The sequence below is a fragment of the Equus caballus genome, chromosome 7, assembly GCF_041296265.1.
Source record: "Equus caballus isolate H_3958 breed thoroughbred chromosome 7, TB-T2T, whole genome shotgun sequence".
Lineage (NCBI taxonomy): Eukaryota > Metazoa > Chordata > Mammalia > Perissodactyla > Equidae > Equus > Equus caballus.
In genome coordinates, this window is record NC_091690.1 from 5881792 (window position 1) to 5907022 (window position 25231).

General features: G+C 55.0%; 1 protein-coding gene across 1 annotated transcript in view; it reads right to left on the reverse strand.

Annotated features, from left to right (window-relative positions):
* Positions 1–25231, reverse strand: part of FBN3 (fibrillin 3) — a 63076-nt gene that overhangs the window by 22409 nt on the left and 15436 nt on the right. The window contains exons 18-41 of the mRNA XM_023644662.2: positions 24912–25037; positions 24701–24826; positions 23051–23170; positions 22769–22906; positions 22570–22620; positions 22188–22313; positions 20307–20531; positions 20017–20142; positions 19611–19739; positions 18436–18561; positions 17346–17471; positions 17105–17227; positions 16825–16950; positions 15698–15823; positions 14265–14387; positions 14008–14130; positions 13418–13543; positions 13177–13299; positions 12364–12486; positions 11858–12019; positions 10901–10969; positions 9654–9779; positions 2636–2761; positions 2109–2258 (exon numbers count right to left, since the gene is read on the reverse strand). Of these exons, the coding sequence (XP_023500430.2) occupies positions 2109–2258; positions 2636–2761; positions 9654–9779; positions 10901–10969; positions 11858–12019; positions 12364–12486; positions 13177–13299; positions 13418–13543; positions 14008–14130; positions 14265–14387; positions 15698–15823; positions 16825–16950; positions 17105–17227; positions 17346–17471; positions 18436–18561; positions 19611–19739; positions 20017–20142; positions 20307–20531; positions 22188–22313; positions 22570–22620; positions 22769–22906; positions 23051–23170; positions 24701–24826; positions 24912–25037 (3045 nt within the window). The remainder of the gene's footprint in view (positions 1–2108; positions 2259–2635; positions 2762–9653; positions 9780–10900; positions 10970–11857; positions 12020–12363; positions 12487–13176; positions 13300–13417; positions 13544–14007; positions 14131–14264; positions 14388–15697; positions 15824–16824; positions 16951–17104; positions 17228–17345; positions 17472–18435; positions 18562–19610; positions 19740–20016; positions 20143–20306; positions 20532–22187; positions 22314–22569; positions 22621–22768; positions 22907–23050; positions 23171–24700; positions 24827–24911; positions 25038–25231) is intronic.

The following is a 25231-nucleotide window of genomic DNA, read 5'->3' on the forward strand; positions in this document are numbered from 1 at the left end:
AGGCTCCCTTGGGCTCCCCCTGACCCACCACTCTGGCCCCCGGGCACCTGATGGCGCCAGCCTTGGGCTCTCCTGGACAATGCAGTCTCTAACTGTATCCCACTTTTGACACCAAGATGCTGGCTGCTCCATCCCCAGGCAAGGCGGGCGTCGCCTGACAGACACGGGGAGGCATTTGGGAGGTGCCACTCTGCTGCCCTTCCCCAGGTCCCTGCCCCGGCCCTTGCTTGCTCTTCTGGTGCATCGTGATGAGAACAGACTGATCTCAGCCTCATGTCCTGCCTCCTCATGTCCTACGTGCACCTCAGAATCAGGTGCACGAGGTCCAGGCAGATGCTTAAGTCTCAGCACATAACTTGTGGGCAGCATCTGGTCTGTCTTGACAATCCCATAACCAGACCTGGGTGCTCACGGCTTCCTCCCAGACTGCAGAGCTTGCATCTGCTTTATTCTAGAAGCCAGAACAGGGCATGGCACCCAGAGATGGCCAGGAGTGACCCCTTCCTGTTGCACTGCTCTGGGTTGAGCAATGACCCCTGCCCTCCACCCCCAAAGTTCATGTCCACCCAGACACTCTGCATGTGACCTTTTTTGGAAATAGGGTCTTTGGGGATGTAATCAAATTAAGATGAGGTCATCATGGATTAGGGTGGCCCCAAATGCGATGACTGGTGTCCTTATAAGAAAAGAAGAGACACACAGAGACTCAGGAAGAAGCCATGTGTGATGAAGGTAAACATCAGGGTGATGCAGCCACAAACCAGGTGAACACCAGAGAACGCCTGGAGCCACGAGAAGCTGGAAGAGGCAAGGAAGAATTGTTCCCTAGAGCCTCTAGAGGGAGGGTGGCCCTCGCCTCGCCTTGATTTCTGACTTTTAGACTCCAGAATTGTGAGAGAATTCTGCATTTCTGGGTTCTTTTTTTTTTTTTTTTTTTGGTGAGGAAGATTGTTGCCAACATCTGTGCCAATCTTTCTCTTTTATGTGGGACTCTGCCACAGCGTGGCTTGACGAGCGATGCTAAGTCCACGCCTGGGATCTGAACCTGTGAACCCCAGGCCGCCAAAGTGAAGTGGGTGAACTTAACCACTATGCCACGGGGCCAGCCCCTACATTTGTTTTTTTTTCAAGCCACCGCGTTTGTGTAACTTGTTACCACAGCCCTAGGACACGAATTGTCTTCGCTTGGGCTGCTAGAATGAAATGCCATAGACGGGGGGTTTCAGCAACAGTTCTGGAGGCTGGAAGTCTGGGATCAAGGTGCTGGTGGATTCGGTGTCTGGTGAGAGCCCGCTTCCCGGGTCACAGATGGCTCTTTTCTTGCTGTGTCCGCATATGGGAAGGAGACGATGGTCCCACTCGTGTGTCTCTTATAAGGGCACTAATCCCATTCACGAGGGCACCTCCCTCGTGACCTCACCCAGCCCTCATCACCTCCCCAAGACGCCACCTCCTAATACCACCACCCTGGGGATTAGGTTCAAGACATGAATCTGGGGGGACACACACATTCAGGCCATAGCCCCAGTATAACGGTAACCCCCTGGTTGCCCCCTTCCAGCCACTGCAACATTCCTGTGCCTCTTTCCGATATCTGGGCTGGCTGCTAGAACATTCTAATAGATCTCGTCCCAGCTGCCAAGATACTCTCGCGCTCAGTCCTGCCTCCAGGCCTTTGCTCGTGCTGTCCCCTGCCTGGAACACCCTTCCTCATCCTGACTGACATTTCGTCCACTCAGCCCAAAGCTTCCCCGAGTCTGCCCCTTCCCCAGCTCATGGGGCGCCTGGTTCCTCAAACCAGTTGTGCATTTTCTTTCTGGCCCCAGGCACTCACCAACCCCCCGAAATAGTCTGTGAGACGTCAAGAACCTTTACCACCAATGAAGGCTTCCCCAATTATCCTGAATCCAGCAAATCTGCAAAACGGAAGGAAGGAAACCTCACCCACCCTAACAGCATTGATTTCCATACACTGGGGCATAATTGTAACTCTTCGGCTTGGATCAGAACAACGCAGACTAATCGGGGACCCCTAAGCGGGATGTGCCTCCTTAAACATCGCACCGAAAAGGGCCAAGCTGGAAAGAAGGCAGAGGAGGGGCACTCACGGCTGGCAGGGGTGGGGCAGGCCTCGCAGGGTCTATTCCAGGCCTGGCCAATGTTGTAGGAGCAGCAGCACATCTTCCGGGTCATGTTAAAGGCCAGCTCATTCCAACAGGTACCGTTGTAGTGCCGGAAGCAGACACTCTTCCTCATGTCTGCAGTTGGGGTGGGGAGATGAGTGTCAGTAAGAAACACCCAAGCCAGAGGGAGAGAGAGCCAGACATGTGGAAAATCATTCACAAAATAACTGGCCTGACATCTCTCCCCCAACACACTTGGGGGTGCCATTCACGTTTTAGCCTTTGTTGGGCAGTGCACAACCTGGACAACCATTCATGGCAGCCCTGGGCCCCTGAGACCTGCAGCCTCGTTCAACGCTGCATACCAGCATCTCAGATACACTCACCCTCCTTCTCTCTCCTCCCCCAACATGCCTCTGCACACTCTTCCAAGGCTTGAGACTCCCAGACTCCCTTCCACACCCAGTGCTGATTGCACAACTTCTGGTGTCCCCCATCATCATGCTCCATACCCATGCAGTTGTTGCCGCCATTGACTTGCAGGTATTCCGCAGGGCAGACACATGTGTAGTTCCCCAGAGTGTTGTAGCAGGTCCCAGGGCCACAGATGCCCGAGTGCACAGAGCATTCGTCGATGTCTGCAGAGGAGGGAGGGGCAGTGTCCCGGAACCGTCTGGATAACTCCCCATCCCAGGGCCAGTGGAGCCACTTCACTACGGGCTTGAGTTGGGTTTCAAGATTAGTTTAAAATGCACAAACATGTTAGTGATGTGGAAAGATACGACATGGTGTTAAGCAGAGGAAAAGGTTTACTATGATCCCACTTCTGTTAAGAAAAAATGTAATGAAAATTGACCATTCTTTTTCACCATTCACCAAAATAAACTCAAAATGGATCAAAGACCTAAAGCTGAGACCTGAAACCATAAGGCTTCTAGAAGAAAATGTAGGCAGTACACTCTTTGACATCAGCATTAAAGGATCTTTTCGGACACCATGTCTTCTCAGACAAGGGAAACAATAGAAAGAATAAACAAATGGGACTTCATCAGACTAAAGAGCTTCTTCAAGGCAAGGGAAAACAGGATTGAAACAAAAAAACAACCCACTGACTGGGAAAAAATATTTGCAAGTAATACATCTGACAAAGGTTTACTTTCCATAATATATAAAGAACTTACACAACTCAACAACAAAAAATCAAACAACCTGATCAAAAAATGGGCAGGAGACATGAACAGACATTTCCCCAAAGAAGACATACGGATGGCCAACAGGCACATGAAAAGATGTTCATCATCGCTGATCATCAGGGAAATGCAAATCAAAACTACACTAAGATATCACCTTACACCCATTAGAATGACAAAAATATCTAAAACTAATAGTAACAAATGTTGGAGAGGCTGTGGAGAAAAAGGAACCCTCATACACTGCTGGTGGGAATGCAAACTGGTGCAGCCACGATGGAAAACAGTATGGAGATTCCTCAAATAATTAAAAATAGAACTACCATATGATCCAGCCATTCCACTACTGGGTATCTACCCAAAGAGCTTGAAGTCAGCAATCCCAAAAGTCCCATGCACCCCAATGTTCATTGCAGCATTATTTACAATAGCCAAGACGTGGAAGCAACCAAAGTGCCCATCAACAGATGATTGGATAAAGAAGATGTGGAACATATATACAATGGAATACTACTCAGCCTTAAAAAAGAACAAAATAGTCCCATTTGCAACAACATGGATGGACCTTGAGGGAATTATGTTAAGCGAAATAAGCCAGATAGAGAAGGATAATCTCTGTATGACTCCACTCATATGAGGAATTTAAACATGTGGACTAAGAACAGTTTAGTGGATACCAGGGGAAAGGTGGGTTGGGGGGTGGGCACGAGGGGTGAAGGGGTGCACCTACAACACGGCTGACAAACAATAATGTACACTGAAATTTCACAAGATTGTAACCTATCATTAACTCAATAAAAAATAATAATAAAAAAAAGAAAAAATATGACCTGAGCCCATGAGTTAATTATATTATCATCAAGATGAGGGCAATCCTGTCCTTCCTAACGTGAGGTGAGAGGAAGTGAGCGCCCCATGGAGGAAGCATTTTTGAAAAAATAAAGTTGATTCTCAAGCTGATCAATTCTCTCGTCCAGAGGCAGGAAACTTTTTCCGTAAAGGGAAGAGAGTAAATTATGTTCAGTTTTGAGAGCCAAAAAATGGTCTGTGACATAGCTCTTCCCTCTGCTGTTGGGTGTAAAGGCAGCCACAGACCACAGGGAAAGACACCAGCATGGCTGTGCTCCAAAAAAACTTGATTTATGGACAGTGACATGTGTATTTCATGTAATTTTCATGGGTCACAAAATATTATTCTTTGGATTTTTTTCAACCATTTAAAAAGTGTAAAAAGCATTCTTTTTTTTTTTTTTTTGAGGAAGATTAGCCCTGAGCTAACTACTGCCAATCCTCCTCTTTTTGTCGAGGAAGACTGGCCCTGAGCTAACATCCGTGTCCATCTTGTCTCTACTTTATACGTGGGATGCCTACCACAGCATGGTGTGCCAAGTGGTGCCATGTCCGCACCTGGGATCCAAACCGACAAACCCCAGGCCGCTGAGAAGTGGAACATGCGCACTTAACCACTGAGCCACCGGGCCAGCCCCCATGTAAAAAGCATTCTTAGTGGGCTGCACAAAAACAGCTGGTGGAACATGGGTGTGCGAGGAGAGACAGCATTAAAAATGGGAGAGTAGGGAACACCAGGGCTCCATTCCTCCACAAAAACCACGATTGAGTTGGCAAAAAAAATTGACAAAGTCAATTTCTGCAGGACTCTGAAATCTGGTCAAAAACTTACAGTAACCAGGGGGTCTGATATATAGGATAGGATATCCTAAAGGACCCACAAAATAAAAACCATTAGAGCTGCTAAAGGAAGTCAGCGTGGTTGCAGAATACAAGATCAACATGCAAATATTAGGTGTATTTCCATCTCCTACCAAGGAGCAACTGAAAAGAAGATTTTAAAAATTCTGCTCATAATAGCATCCAAAAAAATTAAACACTTAGGAATAAATTTGACCTAAGAGGCACAAGACTCGAACACTGAAAACTACAAAACATGACTGCAAAAAATTAGAAAGAAGACCTAAATAAGTGGAAAGGTATCCTGGTACAAGGATGAGAAGACTTATTATTTTTAAGGTGGTGATACTCCTCAAATCAATTTACAGATTCAACGTAATTGCCAACAAAATCTCAATGACAGAAATGGAAAAGCTGACCCTGAAGTTCGTATGGAATTGCGAGGGAGCCCAAATAGCCAAAAAGAATCTTGAAAAAGAAAAACAAAGTTGGGGTATTCACACTTCCCAATTTCAAAACTTCCAGCACTACAATAATCAAAACAGTGGGGCATTGGCATCAGGAGAGACATGTGAGTCAATGGAACAGAATTTAGAGCCCAGAAATAAACCCTTATGTCTACGGTCAACTGATTTTGACATGACCATTCAATGAGGAAAGAGTCTCTTCAACAGGTGGTGCTGGGAAAACTGGATATACCCACATGCAAAAGAATGGCATTGGATCCCTACCTCACGCCATATACAAAAATTAACTCAAAATAGATAGGAGACCTAAACGTAAGAGCTAAAACTATAAAACTCTTAGAAGAAAACATAGGGGTCCATCTTAATGACCTTGTATTTAGCAATGGGTTCTTGGATAAGAACCCAAAAGCACAAGCTACAAGAGAAAAGAAAAGACAGATAGATTGAACTTCATCAAATTAAAACCTGCCGTGGATCAAAGGATGCTCTCAAAGCAGTGAAAAGATAACCCACAGACTGGGAGAATCTATTCACAAATCATGTATCTGATAAGAGTCTTGTACCCAGAATGTATAAAGAACTATTACAACCCACCAATAAGAAGACCAACAGTCCAGGGCAACAAAAGACCCCAAATTGCTAAAGCAATCCGGAGAAAGAAGAACAAAGCCGGAGGCATCACAATCCCTGACTTCAAAACATACTACAAAGCTACAATAATCAAAACAGCCTGGTACTGGTACAAAAACAGGTGCACAGATGAATGGAACAGAAGTGAAAGCCCAGAAATTAAACCACACATCTATGGACAGCTAATCTTCAACAAAGGAGCTGAGGACCTACAATGGAGAAAAGAAAGTCTCTTCAACAACGGTGCTGGGAAAACTGGACAGCCACATGCAAAAGAATGAAAATTGACCATTCTTTTTCACCATTCACCAAAATAAACTCAAAATGGATCAAAGGCCTAAAGATTAGGCCTGAAACAATAAGTCTTCTAGAAGAGAATATAGGCAGTACACTCTTTGACATCAGTTTCAAAAGAATCTTTTCGGACACCATAACTCCTCAGACGAGGGAAACAATAGAAAGAATAAACAAATGGGACTTCACCAGACTAAAGAGCCCCCTCAAGGCAAGGGAAAACAGGATTGAAACAAACAAAAAAAAACCCCACTAATTGGGAAAAAATATTTATAGGTTATTTATCTGACAAAGGGTTAATCTCCATAAAATAAAGAACTCACACAACTCCACAACAAAAAATCAAACAACCCGATCAAAAACGGGCAGGGGACATGAACAGACATTTCTCCAAAGAAGATCTACTGATGGCCAATAGACACATGAAAAGATGCTCATCATCACTGATCATCAGGGAAATGCAAATCAAAACTACACTAAGATACCACCTTACACCTGTTAGAATGGCATAATCTTAAAACAAAACAAAAAGTGACAAATGTTGGAGAGTTTGTGGAGAAAAAGGAACCCTCATACACTGTTGGTGGGAATGCAAACTGGTGCAGCCACTATGGAAAACAGTATGGAGATTTCTCAAAAAGTTAAAAATAGAAATACCTTATGACCCAGCCATCCCACTATAGGTATCTAACCAAAGAACTTGAAATCAGCAATTCCAAAAGTCCCAGGCACCCCTATGTTCATCGCAACATTATTTACAATAGCCAAGACGTGGAAGCAACCTAAATGCCCATCAACTGATGATTGGATAAAGAAGATATGGTATATATATACAATGGAATACTACTCAGCCATAAAAAAGGACAAAGTCGTCCCATTCACAACAATATGGATGGACCGTGAGGCTATTATGTTGTGTGAAATAAGCCAGACAGAGAAAGACGAACTCTGTATGACTCCACTCATAGGTGGAAGTTAAACATAGAGACAAAGAGAACTGATCGGTGGTTACCAGAGGAAAGGGGGGGGGGTGGGGGGAGGGCACAAAAGGTGAAGTGGTGTACCTACAACATGACTAACAATAACGTACAACTGAAATTTCACAAGGTTGTAAACTATCATAATCTTAATAAAAAGTTAAAAAAAAAAAAAAAGACCAACAGTCCAATTTAAAAATGGGCAAAGGACCTAACTAGACGTTTCTCCAGAAAAGATATACAAACGGCTAATAAGCACATGAAAAGATGCTCAACCTTATCAGTCGTGAGGGAAATGCAAATCAAAACAGCAATAAGACACCACTTCACACCCACTAGGTTGACATAACTTTAAACAACGGAAAATCACCAGTGTCCATGAGGATGTGGAGAAACTGGAACCCTCGTGCCTTGCTGGTGGGAATGTCAAATAGTGCAGCCGCTTTGGAAAACAGTTGGGCTGTTCCTCAAAAGGTCAGTGGAATGACCATACAACCCAGTGATTTCAGGAGTGAGCCAAAGTCTTGGACAAGGACCAGCTACAGAATTTGCCCAGTGCAAAATGAAAATCGGGGCTTCCTTGTTCAAAATATGGGAAGAATTTCAAGATGGCGACAGTGAGCATGAAGCCAACTCTAGGGCCCTTGGAGTACGCAGCCCTGTGCTACTGAACAAGTCTCGTGCCTGTAAGTCTGGCTGCTGTAGAGGGCTGATATGACCAGAGCCCTCAAGTCAGAGACTGGCCCTTCAAGGCTGCACATCCAAAGTCAACGTCAGGTTACAATCTCCCCACCCCATGATGGTCAAGTAACGCAGGACACCGCCATATTTTTGGCTAGGATTTCTCTCCTTTTCCCTTGATGCTCTAAGGCATGGGGGAGGCAGGAAGGGATGGGATATATTTCAAGTATTTTGGATTCTTATTCTAGTGTGACAGCTCCCACTTCCACGTACAAAGGAAATCGGTCTTTTAATCTCAGATCTCTCCCTTCCTTCACCATTTCCTTGAGTTCCTAAACAGTGTTGCTCAGAGAAAAAGATGTGTGCCCTTGTGTGCTGATGTCGGCGTCTGGCTGCGTGGAAGTACTTAGTTAATGTTGTTGAAAGGAAGCAAAAGAATGGATGGAGGGGTGGGTGGATGGATGATGGATGGATGGATGGATGGGTAGATGGGTGGGTGGATGGATGGGTGGATGGATGGATGATGGATGGGTGGATGGATGGGTGGATGGATGGGTGGATGGATGGATGGATGATGGATGGGTGGACGGATGGATGGATGGGTGGATGGATGGACAGGTGGATGGATGGTTGGACGGGTGGATGATGGATGGATGGGTGGATGGACGGGTGGATGGATGGATGATGGGTGGATGGATGGGTAGATGGATGGGTGGATGGATGTGTGGATGGATGGATGGATGGGAGGATGGATGGGTGGATGGATGGACAGGTGGATGGATGGGTGGACAGGTGGATGATGGATGGATGGATGGATGGGCAGATAGATGGATGGATGATGGATGGGTGGGTAGAGGGGTGGATGGATGGATGGACAGGTGGACAGGTGGATGGGTGGGTGGATGGATGGATAGATGGATGGGTGGATGGATGGATGGGTGGGTGGATGGGTGGGTGGATGAGTGAGTGGATGAATGTGGTTCTTTGCACTGGAAGGGCTCATTGGAAGGCGTGAACATCAAGACGGCTGGGCTCAAAGCCAGTTTCCATCACTTACTAGCTGAGGTCTCTGCACAAGCCACTTAACCTCCCAGAGGCTCAGTTTCTGCATCTGAAAAATGGGATCATAATAGGGAACGAGAGCTCCCTCACTGGGCTGGTGAGGTGAATGAATGAATGACAGGTGAGGATGCTCAGCACAGGGGTGACACACAGTCACGGACACCAGTGAACTGCTGGGAGTTACTAAGACGTGCAAAAGAGAACAGTAAGGAGACAAGTGAAGGGATGCTTGAAGGAGAGGTGGGGCTGTTCCTTTGTGTCTTTCCCTTCCCGCTTTTATCTCTGGGTCTTGCTCAGCTTTTGCTCAAAGGAGGAGGGGCGTGGCTGCTATATTAAGGCCAGGTTATTTCAGAGCGGGGAGGTCAGAGGTCAGGCAAGCAGAGCCAAGGATAGACCAGGGCATTCGGATGAGACCTTCTCCATCCTTCCAGCCGGCCCCAGGCAGCCAGGCAGGTGAGCAGGCTCCTGGGGGCATTTGAGGCCCCAGCACCTGAGGAGGAAGTGAGGCTGCGTGGGGAAGCGGGGAGGGTCCGTGCTCACCCTCACAGATACGCGTGTCCTCATTGAGGTGGTAGCCGACTGGGCACTCGCACTGGAAGCTGCCGAAGGTGTTGACACAGTCGCCCCCCTGGCACAGCCCCGGGAGCTCCTGGCACTCGTTGATGTCTGTCAGGAAGCGAGGAGGCCGTGCTTGGAAGCTAAATCCGAGCAGAGGACTCGGGAGACACCCAAGCCCTGCCCTGGGCTCTCCAGGGCCCTGGAGGAGCCGGTCCTGCTTCTTCAAGAACACCAAGTGCTGTCGGATATCTCGAGGGCTCAGGCCAGGGCTTATCTTGGAGGCTGCTTATCTCTGGGGTCAATGTCATCCTGAACTCACCCCCTTCCCCTTCATCTGATAGTCTCCATCCTCCCATGCATCCGTCCATCACATGGTTCCCTCTAGATGGGATTCTCCAATCTCATTGCACCTTGTGGACAGAAGGATGGATGGATGGATGGATGGATGGATGGATGGGTGGTTGAATGAACGTGAAAAGAAGTGGATGAGCGAATAAGCAAGAGCGTGAATGGACAAGAATATAGATGAGTAGATGGATGGATGGATAGATAGATGGATGAATAAATGGACGAGGATGGATGGATGGATGGGAGATGGATGGATAAATGGGTAAATGGATGAAGGGAGAAGGATGGGCGGATAGTGGATGGGTGGATAGAGGATGGAGGGGGATGGATGGATAGGTGACTAGGTGGATGCATGAATATAAAAAGTAGTGTCTGAGTAGATAATGGTCAATGGATGAGAAGACGGGTAGGTGAACGGATGGGTGGGGGGACAGGTAGGTGAGCAGATGGATGGACGGATGGATGAGAGGATGGATGGGTGGATATGAAAAGTGGTGGATGGGTGAAAAAGCAAGTGAGTCAATGGATGAGAAGATAAATGAGTGTAGATGGATGAATGGATGGATGGGGAGATGAGTGGATGGATGGATGGATGTCCATGTATATGTGTGTGGAAGGAAGGAAGCGGAATGGAGGAGTGGGGAATGGATGGATGGATGGATGGAGGATGGACCAACAAACCAACATGTGGAAGAAGAGATGGTTGAAATAAGAGAGACAATTCACTCCAAACTAAGAGCACAATCTGGTCTTGCTTCCTGGCCTCCAGGCAGGAGGATCTGGGCGCCCCCAAAGCCGCCCAAGTCTGCCCTCTGGTGAGGCAGGGAGGAGAGACAGGCCAGCCAGCGCGTGCACGGGTAGCTGGTTGGCCAGGAACTCACCTTCCAGGATGACAGTGACGGGGTTGGGCCTGAAGCCCTCGCCACCTGGGCACAGGGTTCTGTACTCAGCTGCAAGGAAAGCGGGCTCTTATGTGGAGCTGGGGTGTGGGGCACTTGGGCACAGCCTGGGGGAAGCAGGGGAGGGGAGGTCCCCCAAGAAGGACTCAAGAGTGGATCACGCATGCCTCCACTGCACCAACGACTCAGCCTTACCTCTTACCTCCTCAGCCTCTTGGGGCCCAGAGACCTCGGCCAAGCCTGAGGGTCCAGTATCTGTGTGTGTGAGCGTGTACCCCGGACATTTTCTCTCTCTCACACACACACACACACACACACACACCTGAATAGGCGGACAGATGTCTCCCTGCCTCTTAGCTGAGGTCTTTGCCCATGCTGTTCCCACTGCCTCACATACCCTTCCCCCTACTCTGCCTGAAAAACTCCTACTCACCCTTCAAAACCTCATTCAAGCGCCCCTCGTCCTGGGAAGGCTTCCCTAACCCCTCCCTCTCCATAGCTTTCTCCTGAGCCATCATTGCAGCTCAAACAAGCCCTTCAGATAGCTCTACTCTCACAGTCTGGGGACCCTTGGTTTACAGGTGATGGACAGTGTGCAGGGGCCTTGTTCTATCCTTCTCTGGGTCCCCAGGCCCTAGCACACGGCACAGAGGAACTCTCGATGTTTGTTGACTGACTGAGTGAGCGACTGAGTATAAACACACAGAGAAGAATCTGAAGGGAGGGATGGCACAAGCAGACCTTGGAGAGAGGCCCAGCCAACAAAGTGCCAAGAATACGCTGTGTGACCCAGGACAAGGCCCTCCCCGTCTCTGGTTCCCAGCTTCCCTCCCTTAGCAGAGATGACCCCCTAAGCTCCAGGGAGGCCCAGACCACAGCTAGGTCTCTGTGGCTCAGGCCACAGTGCCCGCCTGCCCCAGGCCCGGCCCGGGGACTCACTGGTGTTGGCGGCCGGACACAGCTCGCAGGGGGTGCCCCAGGCCCGGCCCAGAGAGCAGCAGCAGGAGGCTCGGCTCACGCCAACCCCGATCTCAGCAGCGCAAGAAATGCCACCGTCCCCTCGGTCGTGCGTGTCCAGGAAACAGTTCCCGGCCCGGGTGTCTGAACAGGCAGAAAGGGATGGTTAGCAAGTGGCAGAGAAGAAACGGGGTGTGTGTGTGTGTGTGTGTTTGCACCTGTGTGTGTGCAACTATGTGCACCTGTGTGTGTGCCTGTGTAACTCTGCGTGCACGTGTCCGTGTGCACGTGTGTGTGTGTGCATGTGCAGAGCAGAGGGCTGCATCTCAACAGGTGACGGGACAACCACTCCGGCCGGGGCCCAGCAAAGATCCCACGGGCCAGGAGCAGGTGGACGAAACCAGATGGACAGGCCAAGGGGACCCAGACCACGGCCCCGTCCTGCTCCCTGACCCTGGAGCCCCAGCGGGAGGCAGGGGGGCACTCACCCACACAGCCCACCCCGCTGCGGCTCAGCTCGAAGTCTGGGGGACAGCTGCAGCGGTAGCTGCCGGGCGTGTTGACGCACAGGCCGTTGAAGCAGGTCACGGGGTCAGCACACTCGTTGACATCTGTTGGGGGGGGGAGCACGTCAGCAGGGGGCCCTCCCTCAGCCCCCATCTCCCCCCGCCCCCTGCCTTCCTCCTGGATGCTGGATCCGGGGCTGTGGGCTGAGGCTCTGTCCTCCCCTGGGAAGAGCCCGGGGAACGGCGGCCCCCGCCTGACCCCTCCACTCCCTGCAGTGTTCACTTTGGCAGTGAAGTCTGCCCCTTGGAAGCGCTCCTTGCCCCGGGTCCACACAGCCAACGTTGAAAACCAACGTTTTCAAGGCGCCTGTTTGTACAAACAAAGTTTCGCCGGCACACGGCCACGTCCATTCATTCCCCTCGCGCCTGCGTCTGCTTTCGAGCTTCGACGGCAGAGCCGAGTGGTTGCAACAGAGGCTGTGTGACCCTCCCCCAAACTGAAAATATTTACTATCTGGCCCCATCCTGACAAAATCTGCGGACCTGTTTTAAACACACCGGCGCCAGACCATTTGGAGGGTCACGGGGGAGCACGATTTCATTCATTCGAGGCATTTATTCAGAGGATGACAGATACCAGCTAAGAAGCTTAATGGGAACAGGAGCGCTATTGGAGATGGGGGTCAGACGAGGCCGCCCCAGGAGACAACAGTGGAGAAGAGATCTGAGTGACCTGTGCCCCCTCCCCGCCCCCACTCTCGCGTCCCCTTGCCCCCCTCTTTGCTGCCCCCTCACCTGTGCAGTTGCTGCCACTACGGTCCAGCTCGTAGCCCTCATCGCAGACGCAGCGGAACATTCCAGGCAGGTTCTCACAGCTCCCAAACACACAGAGGTTCCCCAGGACACACTCGTCCACGTCTGTGGGGACCCCGGGTCAGACCGCCCCGCCTGGCAGCCCACCCCGGCCGCCCCCAGTGCCAGCAGGCTGCAGGGACCCGCCCGCCCTGTCCCCCACCCTGGCAGCCCCAGGCCTCACCCTGGCAGGCCCGGTGGTCCTCCGTGGGGCTGAAGCCCATCTCGCATTCGCAGCGGTAGCCGCCGGGGACATTGAGACACTGCCCGTTCTCGCAGAGGTCCACGTCCTCCGCACATTCGTCTCTGTCTGAGGGGCCCCAAGAGGCAGAGTGGGGGCCAGCTGGCCAGGACGCGCAGGGCGGGCGGGGGGGGGTCCCCATCACTTGTACCCTTCACCGTCACCCAGGATCCCAGGGAGCAGGCAAGTAGCACTGAGAACTCGGACCCCGACTCGGTGAGCAGGTGACCAAGTCAGGGCCAGGGGAAGGAGAGGGGACCTGGTCACTCAGGATCCATGGTGGAGGGAAGTCGGCAGGTGCTCCCCACGTCCAGCAGGCTCCACACATTCAGAGCCCGGGGCGGAGGACCACCCCCCGTGACTCTGAGCCTGGCCCCCGTGGGCTGAGGACACATGCTTTCAGCGTCCACGGAGCCGTGGGTGAACCGGTGCGAATCGGGACGCCAACTGACCGCTGCAGCCACCGTGCAGTCCAATCCACGTGGCCGTCCCCTCGGGGCCCCTCCTGCCCTCCCCCCACCCCCCGACCTCACCTTCGCAGGAGAAGCCGTTCCCGGCGAAACCCCAACGGCAGGCGCAGCGGTAGGAGCCGGGGACGTTCAGGCAGTCAGCTCTGGGGCTGCACCGGTGCTCCTGGAAGGCGCATTCGTCCAGATCTGCAGGAGACGGAGCCCGGGGCCCCCCAGGTGTGTGCATTGGGGGGCTGCAGGGGGGAGGGCAGACCCTCCGATCTGGGGCCCCCGACCTCCGTCAGCTGCTCTGCCTGGACCTGCCGCCCCCGGGCACTCACCGTGGCACTCGAAGCCATCCCCCGCCCAGCCCGGCTGGCACCTGCAGGCGAAGCTCCCGGGGACGTTGAAGCAGGAGGCATGGCTGTCACAGCTGTGTCCCCCAAGCGCACATTCGTCCACGTCTGAGAGGGGAGGGACCCAGTCACAGGAGGGGCAGGGCCAGGAGACAGAAGGAGGACACAGCAGCCCCGTGAGGCCTGGGCCTCGAAGAAATAGGGCTTTGGGGGCAGAGCGGGGACACTGAAGTGTAGTCGTAGGAGACAGAGCAGGGACCCCCCCGCCTTGGGGAGGGCTGGCCCAGAAATGGCCCCCCGCCTCCAGATGCTTCCACCTTCACCCAGAGCCCAAGAGGGAAACCTGAAAATCCAAGAGGCACGACCCCCAGCAGCCCTCAGAAATGTCTTGAAATGGCAGCACGAGAGACTCAGGGCAGACGCTAAGAGTAACCGTCCTAAGGAACACGGCCCCCTCTCTCTACAGCAGGATTTCCAGTCCTTGGTCAGTCCTGCATCATCCTTCTGCTCTCTGCCCCATTTCTCCATCACCCAACTGAGCTATTGTGGACTGAACGGGTCTTCACACCGCCTCCTGTTTTCACTGACGTTAATGTATTTTAAAAGAAAATTTCTGAACGACACCAACAGCCCCTGAGAAGCCCTGCATTTGACGCTCTGTGACGTGACACTTGATTCTGGTCCACGTTAAAATCACTGCTTAATTTTAGCAGGCAGAACAGTGTCCTCCAAAAACGCACGTTCGAGTCCTAACTCCCGGAACCTGGGAACGGGAACTTATTCAGAAATAGGATCTTTGTGGGTGTCACCAAGGGGAGAGGAGGTCGCCCTGGATTACGGGGACCCTGCCCCAGGGACGGGGGTCCTTAGAAGCAGAGGGAAATCTGGACAGACACAGAGAGAACGTGACGTGATGACGAGACACGGAGACTGGAGTGACGCGTTTACGGACCAAGCATCTCCAAGGGCCGGGGGCCAACAGAGCCCGGGAGAGGGGCACGGAGCTCCCCCAGAGCCCCCAGGAAGACGGGCTTGATTTTGCACTTCTGGCTCCAGAACTGTTCTGGAGAGAGAATACATTTCTGTGGTTCTGAGCCACCTGGCTTGTGGTCACATCACGGCTGCCCTGGGAGGCTAAAAGGATAAGCGTTGAAATGCTGAAATGTTTGTCCCTGTGTCGCTGAAAATCATCAGGCTGCGGACCCTGGGGGCTCCAGAGCGGCCCCCGGAGGGCTGTGGGTTAAGAGGAGCCCGGGGCTCTGGACTGGGTCCTGTTCCTGATTGAACACAAGGCCCCACCCCTGGAATCTCTAAGAATGACGTCTGGTCTTGCTCTGCCCCGAGCGACGCGGCAGACCCCATGACCCCAGCTGGCCCCTCGGGGCCCCCTCGGCCCGCACCGCTGACCGCCGGCTCACCGGAGCAGCCCGTGGCCCCCTTCCTGATGACGTAACCCGGCTGACAGTGGCAGACAAAGGATCCCTTTGTGTTCTCGCAGGCCCCGTGGAGGCAGATGTGGGGGTTCAGGTCACACTCGTTCACGTCTGTGGGGACAGAGACCGTGACGCCTGAGCGCTCGGTGAGGGGATGACGGGAGAGGAGGCAGGTGAGGGGGGATGGGGTTGCACCAGCATCGCACCAGCTTTGGGGTTCTCTTTGCCCATCTCCAGGGCCAGGGAGCTCCCTCGGGCCCCAGCACTGGGCAGCTGCGTTACGCCAACATTTTACAGAGCATGCTCCATGGAACACACTGGGCCCGCGTTCCCCGAAGGATTTTATAGCCGAACACATTTAGAAAACTCTGAGTCAGACCAAGCTAACTGGATTTTTCTCCTGCAGACCTTTTCAGAGCCTTTATGCTGAGGAGGACCTGCAACAAGGGCATGGAGTTGGGAGCAGTCCCTATTTTCTCTGGTCCCGGACCCATAAGTGCTCGCTAAGACTTCTGCGATCTGGAGCTCTCCCAGCTGCCCTGGGCTAGACACGTCTCCTTGGCACCGAGTTACATTCTTCCTTCCTGGAACGTCCCCACTCTGCCCCTTGCTCTATCCTGATGGGCCCCCAGTATACATCGGCCGCCCGGGCCACGTGAGGACCTGCCGCTGAGGGAGGATGATGATGACGGCCCCAGCAGCTTGGGGTCCCCAGGCAGGGCTCAGAGAACACAGTTCTGGGGGGCTTTCCCATCTCGCCCACCTTCCTCTGCGTGACGCCCCTTGGTCTGCAGCGATTTTCAAGTGCAGCCCTCGGAAGCGGGCACGAGCCTGTGTGTGCGTTGGGTATACAGTGAGTGTTCAATAAATGTGCTTCAAAGGAACAAGGTCCGGGCGCCCTGATGCTACAGATGAGACCCCATGGGCTTTGGCACCGGCTCAGGGCGTCGTGGCCACGAGCAGATCGCCGATCGCTACGGCAAAGCCTTGTTCCCCCGCCTGCCTGTGACGGGATGGGACCTGGGGCCTGTCTTGCACACGTGCCTCCTTGTGGGAGGCCTGGTGGCTGAGTTCCCACACTGTCTCCTCCACCCCACGTCCCAGCTCCTCACCAACACATGTCCCCGCGTCCCGCATGGCCACGAAGCCGTCGTAACACAGGCAGCTGTGTCCCCCGGGCACGTTGGTGCACTGGCCGCCCTCGCAGATATCCGGGTTCTCTTCACACTCGTCCACATCTGGGGGGCAGGGGGGCTATGCTGTGGATGGGCCAGGCCAGAGGGGAGCCCAGGGACCCCGCACAGGCTTGGTGGCCAGCCTGGGTCTGGTTGGCTTAGCCGGGGCCGAGCCAGGGTGGGTCGGCAGACGCCTCCTGCTTCGGCACCCACCCACCTGCGCAGGCCCTCCCGTCGGGCATCAGCGAGTAGCCGGGCGCACAGCCGCACCGGTAGCTGCCCTCGGTGTTAACGCAGTGCACGTCACACCCGCCGTTCCCAGTGCCACACTCGTTGATGTCTGCGGGGGCAGAGCAGCGGGGGAGAGGGTCCAGCGTGCGGCTGATCTGGGGGCAGGAATGGGGACGGGGTCCGGGGCCGGGGGCAGGTGCCTATGAGCCGCGGGGACCCCGTCTCACCCACGCAGCCCTGGCGGTCCGGGGTGCTCTGGAAGCCGGCGTGGCAGGAGCACTGGAAGGCGCCGATGACGTTGACGCAGTGGCCGTGGGGACACAGGCCATCCCTCAGGGAGCACTCGTCGATGTCTGGGGGGAGTGCACGGCTGGCGGGGGCCCGGCGAGAGCTGGTGGGCGAGGGGCCCCCAGCGAAGGGCGGGCTGGGCCCCACCAGCCATCTGCTTGACCCTGAGACCCTCGGACACGTGCACACGCCGAGGCGCTCACATGACACACCCTGTGGGTGTGTCTACACACTCACGAACACACCCTCACACAGTCACCCTCTGTAAACACACATCCACACCAATATACACGTCCACGTGCACGTTCATAGGCTCACACACACATACCTCCTCATGCCCGCTCACATGCAATCACCCTCAGTAGATACCATTCACAATCAAATGCACACTCACTGCCATGTGTACACTCACGTGGGTGCACAAATTCACCTCACACCTACTGACAGGTGCATATGCTTGCCCTTGTGTAAATACACAGCCAGATACACACTCACACTCTTGCACACTCATGCAGACTCACAAACAACCCTTGCATGCACGCACATGCAAACACACTTCCCCTCGACACACATCTACACTCACACCCTTTAACACTCACAGATCCACAAACACACCCTCATACCCACTCACCCACAAACACACTCACCCACGTGCAAACACATATTTACACCCACACACTCTCACAGCTCATGCAGACTCACAAACACACACACAGGTACACTCACCCTTGTGGAGACACACATGTACACACTCACACAGGCTCGCATACAAGCACCCATCACACACTCACTGTGTGGGTAGACACAGTCACAGGTGCACTCACACTTTCTCATGCCCACACACACATAAACACTCCCTCCATCTCACACCCATGCATAGTCACACTTTACACACACACGGACCCATCCTTGCACACTTGCTTTTCCATTTGCACATTCACACAAAACAGGCTCAAACACACGCTCCCAGTATCTCACTCAAACCACTCACACGCGCTCCCCCACTTGCACACCCGGTTGCACGCTCACCCTCACAGGCTGTGCGCTGGGCCGTCAGTGCGTGTCCAGGGGGACACTGGCAATCGTAGCTCCCATCCGTGTTGGTGCAGGTGCCGCCCCGGCACAGCCGCGGGTCCCGCGCACACTCATCCACATCTGGGCGTGTGGGGAGAGAGCAGGTGTGAAGGTGCTGAGCCGGGAGGGCACGAGGGCTCCAGGAGCTGCCTGTGGACTCCCCGGGGTGCCTGGAGGCTTGGGCTCAGGCAACCAGGGGAGCAGGGTTGGCGCTGGGAGGAGCAGAGACAAGTCATCCAGGGAGCGAGCTGCAATTATCAGGAGAATCGGGGCCACAAGACTGACACTCCTGGAGTCGCTGAAGGAGGCCCTCAGAAGCCCCCTCCCTGGTACCCGCACGGGACACAGCAGAAAGGCAAGGCCCAGCCCCACGGGGCATCAGCGCCAGAAGCAGGCGGCCTTGCCCCCCACCTCACCACCCTCCTCGCACTCCAGCCTCCCATGCTTCCTTCTACCCCTCGGGCTCACCTCAGGGCCTTGGCACACGCTGTTCCCTCCACCTGGCCCTCTGCACAGCAGCTCCTTCTAGCCCTCAGGCTCACCCCAGGGCCTTTGCACATGCTGCTCTCCCTCCAGGCTACTCTTTCAGCCCCTCTTCACCCCATTTACTCCCACTCTCTCAGCCACAACCTCAAGCCCCACAGAACAGGGTACATCCCGGGGGTCCACGCTCCCACCCCACCATGTGGCCCCTCTGAGTGCTTCTGACGGTGGCTGCTTCGCATTTCTCTGGGGATTTGTTTTATTAATTAGGTCACAAGCTCTGAAAGAAGGGCCCCCTGCTCCTGCCTTCTGCAGTCCCCTGAGCAGATACACGTGAAACGTTCACTGAGTGAATAAAACAAAGGACGAGGACAAGAGGCTCCTCTCTCCCAGGCCCTCGCATCTTCTCCCGCCACACCCGCCTGGGAGAACTTGCCCAGATCGTGGTCCCCAGGTCTCCCTTCTGTCCCCCAGACCCAGTGGCTGGCTGCCTTTGGGGACGACGCCGCATGGCGCCCACGCTCGCTGTGTCCCAGCTGGACTACAGCTCCGCACACGCCTGCCCCCTCCGCCCGCATCCGTCACACCAACGTCCCCACCATCCCTCCGCTCGGCCAGGACCCTCGCGGCCCGGCCCAGCCGCCTACCCACGCAGCTCTTCATCAGCACGAAGCCACCCTCGTAGCCGGGGAAACACTCGCACTCGAAGCCGCCCGGGGTGTTGACACAGGCGCCCTGGCCACACAGGTCGGGGGAGATGCGACACTCGTCGATGTCTGTGGAGAGAGGGCACAGGGGCCGGGCCTCCCAGTCTGTAGACACACGCGGCCGCGCGGGAGCCCCAGACGAGCACAGGGAATGCCCCCCCAGCCCGAGGCCCCTGTGCCAGCTTTGACAGCCAGGTCCCTGAGGCCCAGAGAGGGTGGCAACCTGCCCTGGGTCACACAGCAGGCGGGCAGGACAAGAAGCGCCTACAAACTAGCCTTAACGCCATCCGATTGGTGGCCCCTAGCCCCACAGGTGCCCCCCCAAGAGGCAGAGGTGGGCACATACCTGTGCAGTTCCTCTCATGGGCGTCCAGGGCGAAGCCCCCCGCACAGGAGCAGCGGAAGCTGCCCACGGTGTTGCGGCAGGTGCCGTGCACGCAGAGGCTGGGGAACGCTTTGCATTCGTTCACATCTGCGGGGCGGGGCACGGGCTGTCACAGCAACCCGGCATCCCGGGGTCCTTCGCACCTCTGACGGTGCGTGGTTTGCTGACTCTCAAAGTCGCTTCCGGCCCCTGGGCCTTTGCCCATGCTGTGCCCTCTCCCCGTCCTCCAGGTTCCCGGAGCCCAGACACACCTTTATAGAAGGGCCGGCCAGACAGGAAGTCCCGGCTGGCAAAGCCCAGCCCCCGGGGACACAGGCTGGCGAACGCTGGGGACTCGGGCTCTGGGCAGGCCTCGCATGCGGCCCCCCACGCGGCGCCCACGGAACAGCAGCAGAGATCCATCCGGTACTTGCCGGGCAGGGCGGCCCCACACACGTCCTCGTCCCAGCGCAGGAAACACGGCTCCAGGCGCACGTCTGTGTGGAGGGACAGTCACCGAGTTCCACCCACCCCTGCCACACGGTGCCCACTGCCACATGGGCTTTACGGCTTCCCTCAGCAGCACCCATCTGAAACATCCCCCTCAACAGGAAGACTGAGATGGGAGAGACTTCTTCATGCTGAGATTTGATGTCATCCAATAAATTTTTTTTTTTTTTTTTTTTTTTTGGTGAGGAAGATTGGCCCTGAGCTAACATCTGTTGCCCATCCTCCTCTATTTTATATGTGGGACGCCGCCACAGCATGCCTTGATGAGCGGTGTGTAGGTCCATGCCCAGGATCCAAACCTGTGAACCCCAGGCAGCCAAAGCGGAGCACATGAACTTAATCACTGTGCCACTGGGCTGGCCCCCAACAACTCTGTTTTAATGATAATAACTCACACTGTGAGGGAGCTTGCTAGGTACTGGGTGCTGCTCTAAGCATATCAATCATCGAATCCTCAAAATCACCCCGAGACGAAAACACTATTATCGTGCCCATTTTACAGGCAAGAAAACAGAGGCACAGAAGGATCAGGCAGCTTGTCCGAGACCATACAGTCAGTAGGAGGTGGAGCCGGGTTCAAACCAGGCCACCTGGCTCCAGCATCTGTGTGTTTAATCTGTGAACAAGACCATCTGAGAGCAGACAAACTGTCCTGAACGCCAGACACGAGGGGCTAAGACAGGGGCCAGTAGCCACAGCCCGGGGGCCGGCTGCCTGTCTTTGTAAGTAAAGTTTTATTGACACACGGCTGTGTCCCTTTGTCTCCGTAGTGCCTGTGGCTGTTTTTGCGCTACACGCTGGGGCTGAGTAGCTGCTACAGAGTCCGTGCGGCCCACAGAGCCAAAAATACTTATTCTCTGCCCCTTTGCAGAAAAGTGTGCTGACCCCTTGTCCAGGACAACTTTTTCTCTTTGCAAAAGAAACATACGCTTAAGTGGGTCCACTGGAGGATGAGACCCCCTTTAGAATCTTTGGGGGAAATTGGAAGTGCTGAGACACCCACTGGGGTCCTTCTTGGGGTCTCTTGGGCCCAATGCCTCTGTCCAGGGCTAATGGTCACATCGGACCAGCGCGAGCCAGAGTTCGCATCTCTGCACGTCACCCGGCCCTGAATTCAGCACAGGGGGTCCTGCAAGGCAAGGCTGTTTTCTCTTTCCTCAGTGACCTTCCTTCCTTACTCGCATTTTGGGGTCACTGAGAAGACCCGCTGTGCAGCTGAAACTCAGTTTAGAAGAAGATCAGAGTCGAGAAGTGTCACTGGCCCGCCTGCCTTACGGGTGACCAGCCCCGGGGTGCCGACGAGCAGGCTACTAATGGGTCGGTGGGACTACAGAAGGGAAAACTGATAGAACCCGGAGCCCTGTCTGCTGGCCGACACGTGCATTTGGCTAAGAAACTTCCGGTTCAAGACGTTGATGGGGCAAAGCCAAGAAACTCTCATCCAGGGGGAAAAATCTCAGAGCCTTTGAGCTGGATGTGAGCCATTTGGGGAGAGTGTTTGAGCCATGGATGCTGAGGGAGGTGGATGGTCCCAGAGGACTCCCTGGGTCCCTCGTGTTCCTGGAAAGGGTCTCCAGTCGCTGGGCGTGGAGACAGTGAAAGCAGGGCAGATGGCCCTGCATGGGGACCCCGCACGGACTCACCCACGCACAGCCGGCCTGTGGTGTCCAGCGTCAGGCCCTGGGGACACTCGCAGCGGAAGGAGCCGGCGGTATTGAGGCAACGCCCATTGAGACAGACGCCGGGGAACACCTCGCACTCGTTCACATCTGGGTAGTGGCAGACAAGGGGAGAGATGAGGGCTGGGGGCTCCCAGGAGCTGGGAGCTCCGGACCCAAGCTGTCCTTGGGGAGGTGGCAGGGCACAGTGCCAGCCTCAGGAGCTGGGGCATTGTGGGGAAGACCAGGGTACCAGGATGGGGAGTCTCTCTCCATCTCAAAGGATTTCAGGGAGGGACCCCAGGCAGCTCCCCTGACACCCACCCGCCCACGTGCAGCTCGAGGGGGACGGCGACGGGGGAATTACCTTCACACGCGAGCCCCTTCATGCGGGCAAAGCCGCGGGCACAGGCGGGGTCTGCAGTTAGAAGAACCAGGACCAGGAGAGGAATCGTTCCCTCCATCCAGACTTGGGGGACCTCTTCCACCCCAGTTCTCTGAAGGGCACCCCGGCGGGCACCGTGGCCGTGCCTGGGAGACCCCTAGGAGCCCATCAGGGGCATTACCCATCTCGCAGCGTCCGCAGGGGCTCCCCCAGGCGGCCCCGAGGGTGGCGCAGCACGCAGACCGCAAGGTGGCTCCGAGCAGGTTCGCCTCGCAGCGGCCATCCTGGACCTTCAGCCAGCAGGTGCCCTTGGTGCTGTCTGGGGACAGAGGGCACCTGGCTCACCTGCCAGCCGCACAGCTGCAAACCAACCCACGGAGGCCCAGCCTCCCCCACCGGGGGGGGGGTACACAGAGCTGGGCAGCGGGGCCCCTGGACCCCTGTGAGATCAGGGACCTCTCACCTAGGCACACTGTGCCGGAGGGCCCCAGCCGGCTGCCAGGGGCACATTCGCAGGCGTAGGAGCCGGCCAGGTTCCGGCACATGCCATTCACACATGGGTTGGACAGGCACTCGTCGATGTCTGCGAGGACAGCCCCCACTGGGCCCTGACCTGCGGGAGGGTGAGCCCCACCCGGCCAGGGCCCCCTGCTCCCCCCGGGGCTGCCAGAGCCCAGCGAAGGGTGGTGCAAGTGTGTCCAAGCACGTGCGTGCACAGACAGGGCGTGTGCATGCACAGAAATGGGATGTGCAGGCACGCGTGCATTTGCAGTGAATCGCGTTGTTCACCCCTGCAAGCACGTTGACACACGTGCTCCTGGGAGCGTGCACATGTGAAAAGCACAGAGGAACAGATGCAGTGGGGAATGGCAACCCTCAAGGGTCGGTCATGGCCAAGATAGGACAAGAGTGAGAAGTAGGAAGGAAAACAGAGGACAGAGGCCTGGACGTGGCTGGGGTCAGCTGGGGAAGTGAGGAGCAGGCGGCTGCAGAGGGTGAACAGGACAGGGTCTGAGAAGGGACACGTGGGGGGCTCTGGTGACCTTGGGGACAGAGGACGGTGCTGTGGAAAGCTTTGGCTGTCAGGGGAGGCGGGAAAGAAGATGCAGGCCGGGGAGGTGGGGTCAAGCATGTGTGCATGTGAGTGCGTGTATCCGTGAGTGTGGAAGGGGCTGCAGGACAGGCAAGGTCTTTGCCACCAAGGATATGTGGGCAACAGCAGGCACACGTGCTTGAGCACGTGTGTGTGAGCAAGGATGGGCACATCTTCTGTGGATGTGAGCACCTATGTGTGAGCGTGTGTGAGTGCACAGGTGTGTAGGTCTGTGAGGGTGTGTGTGAGTGCACACATAAGTGTGTGTGACTGTGAGCCTAAGTGTGTGTGAGAGAATGTGGACACACACTCTTCGAGAAGGTGCATGTGAGTGTGTGTGACTGTGTGGGAGTGTCTTCGAGTGTGACTGTGGGTGTGTACATGTATTTTGAGTGCGTACTGGTGTGTGGAACTGAGTGATCTCATGCACACGTGTGAACATCTGAGTGCATGCATAAGGGTGCACCTTTGAGGGTATAACTGTGTGTGGCTGTGAAGACAAGTGTGTAAAGTGTCAGAACAAGTGTGTGTGTGAATGGGGGCATCTCTGGGTTTGAGTGTGCATACTCATGAGTGTGTATAACTGTATGAGACAGAAGATGAATGTATGTATGTCCTCGGGTGTGTGGGAGTGTGAATGTGTGTGTGAAAGTGAGTACACATGCATCTTTCAGCATATGTACGTCTGTGTGTGTACCCACCACATGTGTGTCTGAGTGTGTACCTGTGTGTGTACAGAGCTCCAGAGTGTGTGCCTGCACGTGTGTGCGTCTGTGCATGTACATGCCACACGCAGTGTGTGTAGCCATCTGTGTGTATGAGTGTCTGTGTGTGTACACACCACACACAGCATGTGTAGCTGTCTGTGTGTGCATGCATGTGTGTGTACACCCCACACACAGTGTGTATAGCCATCTGTGTGTGTCTGTGCATGTCCACGTCACATGCAGCGTGTGTAGCCATCTGTGTGTGTGTGTCCGTGTGCATCCACAGGGCACACAGCGTGCTGGGATCCCGTACCTTCGCAGGTTTCCGTGTCCTGCCGGAGGCTGAAGCCCTGGGGACAGGAGCAGCTGTAGCTGCCAGGGCTGTTCCGGCACCAGCCATTGTCACACAGGAGGCTGTTGAGGGCACACTCGTCCACGTCTGCAGGGCGGGGCGGGAGAGTGGGGTGAGGGGTCCGCGCACGGAGGCTCCCCGGGACACCCGCCCGCCCGCGGGGCACACGCACCCCTGCACTCCTTGCCAGCCTCGCCCGCCTCGTAGCCCAGGTTGCAGACACAGCGGTAGCCGCCCCGCAGGTTCTCGCACACGCCGTTGGCACAGACGTCAGGGTCGAGGGCACACTCGTTGATGTCTGCAGCGGGCAGAGGGCATCAGCAGCCGCCCCGGCTCACCAGGGGTCTCCAGAAGCCACGTGTCCCTGGGGCTGGAGCTCCAGCCCAGACCCCGCCTCCTCTCACTCTAGAACAGGATTTCTCAGCACTGGGGCCATTTGAACCTGGAACATTCTCTGCTGGTGGGGGGGGGGCGTCCTGGGCACGGTAGGAT